Genomic DNA, 8,421 nt, shown 5'->3' on the forward strand with positions numbered 1-8,421 from the left:
ACCCTTGATAGAAAAATAAAATAAGCTTCCAGACCTTCTCTTCTCAACTCCAACCACCTCGGCCTTCTCCTTTCCTTTCCTTTTCTATCCTTCCTCCTTCCACTCACGCCAGCCACACCCCAAGCCAACTGCAGCTGTCCCAATCTTTTCCTTCCCAGTCAAGCTCCTGCAAGCACTCTCAGGCAGTCCCCGCTACACATGTAATAGAGGTTATAATTAAGAAATGTGTAGAAGGTTCAAAATTGGGAGAAATGGCTAACATCCAGGATGACAGAACAAAATTGCAAACCAATCTGGACAAGTTGGAAGCTTGGTTTGAGAGGAACGAGGTGTGTCCTTCAAGAGGAAAAAATGTAAGATATTACATGTAGGAAGGAAAAATATAGGCCACACATATAAAAATGAGGATTCTTGACTTGGAATAGTAATATCTGAAAAGGACTTACTTGAAATCATTGACAACAAACTGAATATCAGCCAACCTTATGAGACAGCTGCTAGAACAAGAATTTTACCAAAGCACATTCAATCTTTATTTTCCTCTACTTTGCACTAATGATACTACAGCTGGAGTACCGTGTGCAGTTCTGTGCACTACATTTCTAGAAGAATATTGACAGATTAGATTCAGAGGAGGACAAGAAAGATGATGTAAGGAGTTGAAGATGTACCCTATAATGACAGCCTGAGAAAACTTGAGATGTTTGGTCTGGAGAAAATAAGGCCTAGGAGAGGCACGGCACCAGTGTATCATACAGAGGTTGTTCAGGAACTATTTTCCACAGAAACTAAAACCAGAAATAATGGGATTAAGTAGCAAATATTTTGATTTTGTTTAATTCGAAGGAAAAAAGCTTGATGGTTAGTTCTGTATAACATTCTCTTTTATATGATCTATACGACAGTCCATCTGCGGAAGTTTTTAAGAATGATTGAGAGCCACCTTTTGAAAATGGGTTAATTGGCTGCCTAACATATTGCAGAGGTTGGATTAGATGCTCTTTTGGCCTTATAATAATTCTTTAATTCTTCCAGTCTCAGCTAGTCCTCTCCCAGAGGCAATTTCTGGGAGTTTACAACCAGGAAGTTATTAGAAATTTGCATGGGAATTTGGCTGGGGAATTTGGTTGGGGGAAGCTTTAAATAACATGGGCAATGAGGGAAATCTTACGATCAGCAAGATGGTTGTGCTATGCAGTGGTTTTTTTTCTTATCTGAAGATGACCCAAACTACATAAGCTTCTTATTGGAAAAGAAAGTGGGAAGGGAATAAAAAGTTTCTAAATTGCAGTGCTTAGGGAAAAAAAAGATTTTTGGCAGGGCACCTAAAACTCTCCAGGAGAGTAGATAAATCAAGAGAACATCTAGAACCAGAAAAACTCCCTTTCAAAGAGGCAAACTTGCGGAAGCACATGATCAAAAGAAATATAAATACCGGGTTACATTCAGTGCTAAAAGTACTCAAGACAGGTACCAGGTACCAATAAAGAAGGATATTTATAGCTCAGAGTTGAAATAAGGGCTCCTTTGTTCTCTCTGAGCTTGGTTGTTTTCTTGCAGATGTCTCATTACCCAAACTAGGTAACATCATGAATGCTAGTAAGGAGTGAGGTTTGCTTTCAGCTTATATTCTAGTAGCTTGCCCCGTCAGTGTTGGTGCGTAGTGAAACACCCACAATTATGGATCACATAAATTTCTGCCTAACCACATACTTCCAATTTGATGGACAAACTTACTAAGTAATTAAAGGTACTCCTATGGGATCACTGCTTTCAGGATTGATAGTGGAGGTCATTATGCAATGTCTAGAAGCCATAGCACTTCCACAAATACAACCCAAAATATGGATCAGATACATAGACAACATCTTCACATAATAAAAAAGGACCAATTAGAGAACACCCACAGAACTATCAATAACATCTTCAAAGGATTCCACAACAACTCACCACCCTTTTTGGACATCCTGATCAAAGGAAATCACAATGCAAACTAAAAACATAAGTGTACAGAAAAACCACCCACACCAACCAACCAAGTGCTCCACTACCAAAGTAGCAACTAAACCTCCCACAAGAGAAACTGCATAAGAACTTTATTTAGATGAGCACAAACTCACTGCAGCAATCCTGAGCAGCAGAAAAAGGAAACAACATTTATACAACATATTCCAACAAAGTGGATATCCGTGCAACTTTTTCAAAAAGTTATCAACCTAACACAGCATAAGCCCTGAAAAGAATAACACTGCCATACATCAAGAACATCTCAGAAATCACCAACAGACTACTAGAATCACGTGGAATCAGCAACACCCAAGCCAATTAAAGCCCTTGAAAACATCCTAGGTAAACTAAAAGACCCAGCTGCCCTCAAAAAAACCCCAGGAGTCATATATAACCATACAGTATAATAACTGCAATGGCCACTAGATACAACAAGCAGGCAAAAGACTGGCAGAACTCATCCATGAACATCAACTAGCAGTCAGAAGACATGATGAAAACTCTTTAATTTCACAACATATGGACAAACTTAACCATAGTTTCAGTTGGGAAACTCTGCTCATGCTAGACCTAGCCAAGTCCTAAAATGCTAGGGAATTTCTAGAAGCTTGGTACTCTGATAAATTAGCCATCAATAGACACATCAATAGAAACAATATACTGTATACTGTGCAAAAGAGATAATCAACAAGCCAAAAGGGAACAAAAAGATGAAAACACCTCCCCACCAGCAATCAGGACCCAGATGATCATAGATTAACTCCAAGATTAACATCCAACCAACAATCAAGAAAACAATACCCCAGTCAAGGAACTGCCAAACAAACCAACAGTAAACAGCCCAACCAAAGAACCTCTAAAATCACTCCTACTGACACTGACAGGGCAAGCTACTAGATTCTAAATTGAGAGCAAACCCCACTCCTTACTACACTGATCATGTTACCTAGTGTGGGTAATGAAATGTCTGCAAGAAAACAACCACACTCAGAGAGCACCTCTCTAGATCTGAACAAAACAAGGACCCCTCTAGATCTGAACAAAACGTGATATGGAACATAGTGAAATAACATTTGGACCATAATAAACTGAAGAAACCATGAACTGCTTGGTAGGTACCTCTGTGCTGAGAGGAACTCAAGAGCCATGTGCTGACTGATATAAAGTTGTAAGTGTATCAGTGTTGTCTTTCAGGTTTCTGTATCCTGGATGTGACAGAGAAATTACCAAAAATATTTCAACCCCCTGACATTCTTTTCTTCTTGATTTGTGTGAGACAGATGGCACAGTCAGAGGAGACCTTGAAAAGATTTTCAGAGGTGATGTGGCCTTGGTTAATGTTTCTAATTGAAGGTCATGGTGGAAAATAAAAAAGGATTCCAGGAGTTAGCAATTGGCTTTATAGACAGCATTGCTGAAAATAATTTAGATTCTATGACAATGGATTATGCTATGTTCATGAAGGACTTCTGAAAAGAAATAGGCTATATATTATAATCACTGGGAAGAAAATGTTTGTCAGTCTCATCAGGAGACCATTAAACCACAAAAAAAAAAGGGTGGCAAAAACCCAGTACTGAATACGAAGCCAAGGACTGGGGTCAAGAAAGCAGAACATAAAAGGAGAGGCAGAAGAGCAGGATAGAGACTCTGAGACTTGGGAAAAGTATAATAGGCCAGTAGAGTGATGCCATTTAGTATCTTGTAAATTTCAATACCATTGTATGAGAAACAAATGGAGCGAACTAGTATTCCTGATTCAGGAAGACAAATATTACTTTCTGAGCGTCACTAGATTTGGGGGAATGATATTCATGATTGGCATATAAAATTGGAAGGCTACAGTTTATTCAAAAGGAACAAATGCAGAACAAGGGTAGGATATTGGCGGTATGTAAAAAAAACTTGCAGAAATTTAGGAATCGGAGGATGGAAATCATGTTAGAAGTGTTTGGATAAGAAGAAAAAAGAAAGAAACACATCATTCCATTATAAGAATTTATTACAGATTTCAAGGACAGGGAGAAGACATGGAGGAGGTTTTTCTGCATCAGGATCAGTCTTTCAGACAGGCATGTAGTGGTGATAAATGGAAGATTTCAGTTATCTTGACATCTACTAGGAAACTAACTCTACAAGAGTTGAAAGTTGAAAGTTTTCCACACATTGACAACTTTATTTTCTGCACTGATGTTACCCAGGGCTTTTTTTCTCATAGAACGGAGTTCCGGCACCTTTTTTGGATGGAACCTTGTAGGGTAGGCAAGGCGGGTTGTATGAAGTGTGTGAGTTCCGGCACCTTTAAAAAAAACCAAAAAACCACTGATGTTACCTACTTGGGTAATTAAATGCCTGTAAGCAAAACCAACCTCAGAGAGTTCCAAGGACTCCACAATTCCACCCTGGGCTATACATATTTTCTTCTATTGAAATGTTCAAATATCTAGGAGTACCTTTCAGAATTCCAAAGGGCCCCAGGGCAATATTGTACCTTTCTTATTGTATCCTTTAATCTGCTTCACACAGCATACAAAGTTGCAAATGTTTGCTGTGTGAATTGCCATTGTTTCTGAATTCATATAACATGAATTGACTTGCACAATTTGCTAAGCCAAAAACAGAAAACGGATAACATTATGAGTGAATTTAGCGGTGTTCACTCTAGCTTCCTTTTTCCTCCATTGTTATTGTTTCCTTGAAATCACTGGTTCACTGAATGGGAATTCAGGGAAAGAAGAGATCTACAATATTGACATTACTTTTGGAATTATTTATACTTGGTCAGTTTTCTTCCCTTGTATGAAACCCTTCTTTTCATTTTGAATATTGAATCTTATTTTGGAAAGGGCTCAGTTTGTATGTGGTTACAAAATAAAGTCTTCCTGTTGCCCTTCTGAAAGGTTTGCCTACATTTTTCAGAGACAAATATTGAATTCAAAGAGCCTTACTCTCCGGAAATTATGTATTGGATCATATCTCTCAGCATAACCCTTTGCATACTTAAACAATTTATTCTTTCCCTTGGCTGCTGTATTGCCCTTACCTCCATTTTCCTAATACCATTTCCTTTAAAGAAAACAATGACAAATACTAACAAGCAAAAAACAGCTCCTGCTTTAAAAACGGAGGTGCATTGCCTGAAAGTCACATAACACCCACCAGAAATATGTGCATAACAATAGGATATTTTCCAGGGCTGATGTACTCAACCATCATGACACTCCTCTTTCCATACATACAAAATGGGTCTATTGGTGGGCAGTAGACATTTGCAGAACAAATTTGGGCCTACAGAAACTTTATTCCAATGTTTAGTTTACAACCCTGCTTAGCTAAGGCATATGGAAGCAGATAACAAATGAGGTCAGTGACTAACATCTGCTTTTTGACCCGGTTGTGCTAACTTGGGTGAGGTTATTTATTTATTTAGGGTAGGACGAGAACATGACTTGGGTGAGGTGAGTCCTTTGGATTCATCTGTGGGTTTGAAAGTTCAACTTAGTCTTATCAGCAAAATGTATGAACATGAGATGCTTTTGCTGCAATGAAAATGCAACTGAACTTGAGCTGTTTAGTGCATACAGAGCATGAATATGTATGTAGTTATTCATGCCATTTCATGTAAGACATAGTGTGAAATAGTACTGAAGTACATTTTGCAATCTTTGATTCATGACCTTCTTGTTTTACTTTTCTCCCACTCTTGGATTCTTGTTTCTGTTTAATGAGATAAGGAGTCATGCTTCTCCCAATTTGATGTTTTCTAATCGCCATTTCATTCATGTGCCTGAATATTATTACTGCTGTTTTTTTTAACTTGTCCACAATTACTGGACAATTTGTATGTACACACATTCCTGATGATGAGCACCTATGTTATGGAAATGATGATACAAGCCATATGTAAGCATCAAGTTTCCAATAAATGCCAAAATCATAATACCAGAACAAATTCACAAGTTTGTTTGGGGTGAATAATATTTTTTCATCTGAATATATAAATCCTGTGTTTAAGAGTTCATTCCTTAGGCTACAAAATATAGCAAAATTCAGAGCATGATGTAAATTAAATATTTCTGTACCTTTCAGGCTTAAACACGGGTTGCTTCTATGCCATCTCAACTTTGCTAAACCGCATGGTAATGCTGCATTATCCAGTAAGTAATTCTCTGTTGAGATATCATCATTCTGATTTGATACTGAAAATAGTAGCACTTTATGTAGAGATATATTTCTTTCTTCCCCTGGAGCAACCTGAAATTTAACTAACGTGTCAGAGGTTTCTTTATATGAATCAATGTCTCAGCTATGCCACCAGAAATGGAAGAGAAGTGGTTGTAAAGTCAATTTGGATTCTGATTAGATTAGAACAAGATTCTCTTTAAACATGAAGTGAAAACTGCAGATACTGTCTTTAAAGTCCAGCAAGAGAAAGAGCAATAGCAGGCAGCATTTAAATCTTCTCATTTCTGCTATTATCTTTTGGCTGGCCAACTTCTCCCTTTTTGATTTCAGATTCTGTTGTTGGATATTTTGTCCTTGAAAAAAAGGAAGAGCTAAGTTTGAAATCATGAGGGGAAGGCAAAGAAAACTCACTTGTACACAAGAAAACCTTGATTTAATGGACTAATGGGGGAAAGCAGTGTTCATTTAACACTGTTAAGCCAGTAATGGATGTTACACATGTATATTTTGTATATTTATATATTTTATGCATTTGACACATGTCTAAAACAGGAATATACTTATTTTGTATATTTTACCATTTTAGGCAAGCATAGAATGGCAGATGGGATTTTACACATATGCAGGAATGTATAATGTATATTGATTGATATCCAGTGCAGTTGAAGTCTGTTAAATCAAAATTAAGATTAATTGTATATATTCTTTTACAAAACTACCACATTTCACAGGTTGTGCTATTTCCCCCCCCCCCCTTTATTTCATCTCCTTAACATTCCTATAAAACACATTAGGTTTGAACACCATTACTAGATTGAGAGAATGTTAATATGCCTCTTGGCTGGGATGTGGCTCAGGTCCCAAAGAACTTGCTCTAACAATCTACCTGATGTGTAGACTTGGGCCTTTTAGAATTTTCTAGCCAGGTGGAATTTTACTGAGAACTCTGGGAGTTGAAGTCAACATATCTGTGTTGAGTGTTCAACACAAGAGTGTTCAAGCTGGGAAAAGCTGTACTATATTGTACCACTGTGGCATTTTTATCCTGACTCTTTCCATTTCTCTTTTGTGAAGTAAAAAAAACCTGATGATGTATGCATACTTGTGTTGCTTCAGGGAGAGGATCTGAATGCTGGTCGAATTGGTCTCACCATTATAGTAGCTGGCATGTTTGGAGCTTTGATTTCTGGCATCTGGTTGGACAGAACTAAAACATATAAGTAAGTGCTTTATTGTATCTCTTTGGAGAAGAGGCAGGCTTTTTCAATGAGTAGATCAAGGGTGTAGTGAAGGAGTCAACAATATTTTCTGGTCTGAGGATACACTCGAATTCTTTGCCACTCAACTTGGGGGCTGCAGAAGATGGGGGCTGTTAATATGGCGAGATCACCAGAGTGAGCAGAACCCAAATTTTCAGCCTCCTTTTTCCTTTGAGAGGGAATTAAATAAAATGGGTACCTAAAATTTTGGCTTAAGACACAATTTTTTTTCATTCAAAATCCTTACCAACAAAGGTGTCATGGTTCCAACAGATGAAACTCTTCAAAGAACTTCCAGGCATTGTTTACCTTAAAGAATCTTTATTTGAGTAGCATAGCATCAGCACTAACACAGTGGAAGCCAAAAACTGGATTCCCCTCCCCTCAGCACATAGTAACAAAGCACAATTCCCTCCTCCAATTAACTGTCATAAATCACATTCTCCAATTAGTTTGAAATGCAGGCTCTCTCTCCAGTTCTCCAGCTGCCAATTCTTATCATCTCTTATTTTATTAACCTTGGTTCACACACTAGATCCAGTTTTATTATGTCTATCTAAACTCTCATGCACATTCCTCCCCCCCAGCATCATCTTAATTCTAAAAGTAAAACATAAGAAGAAAATGGTTGCATCTTTAACTGTTGTCAAAGCAAAAACATCTGATGTTAGCAGTGTTGACAAAAGGATGTACTGTAATTAAGTTTTGAATTAAATACAGTACTTATTTCCTCTATAAAGTTTAAAGTAGTTATTTTTACATAATCTTTAAACAAGTAATTATATAATGTATATACAGTACTCTACAGTATAATATATATATATTAAAATATATATATTTTAAGGCCTGATGATGTTAGCAGTTGCTGACGAAAGCTTGGCGTTTGTATTAAACTTTTATAGTTTAAAGATTTTCCCTGGTGTTCACGTTTATTTGTTTATTTTGAATATATATATATATATATATATAT

The 8,421-nt window shown here is 37.2% G+C and overlaps 1 protein-coding gene across 1 annotated transcript in view; it reads left to right on the forward strand.

Moving 5' to 3' along the window:
• FLVCR2 (feline leukemia virus subgroup C cellular receptor family member 2) overlaps positions 1 to 8,421 on the forward strand; it is a 47,734-nt gene that overhangs the window by 30,138 nt on the left and 9,175 nt on the right. Inside the window, exons 4-5 of the mRNA XM_015814244.1 lie at positions 6,097 to 6,164; positions 7,309 to 7,412. Coding sequence (XP_015669730.1) covers positions 6,097 to 6,164; positions 7,309 to 7,412 — 172 coding nt within the window. The remainder of the gene's footprint in view (positions 1 to 6,096; positions 6,165 to 7,308; positions 7,413 to 8,421) is intronic.

This window comes from Protobothrops mucrosquamatus, unplaced genomic scaffold, assembly GCF_001527695.2.
Source record: "Protobothrops mucrosquamatus isolate PMUCROS unplaced genomic scaffold, P.Mucros_1.0 scaffold231, whole genome shotgun sequence".
In the NCBI taxonomy this organism is placed as follows: Eukaryota; Metazoa; Chordata; class Lepidosauria; order Squamata; family Viperidae; genus Protobothrops; species Protobothrops mucrosquamatus.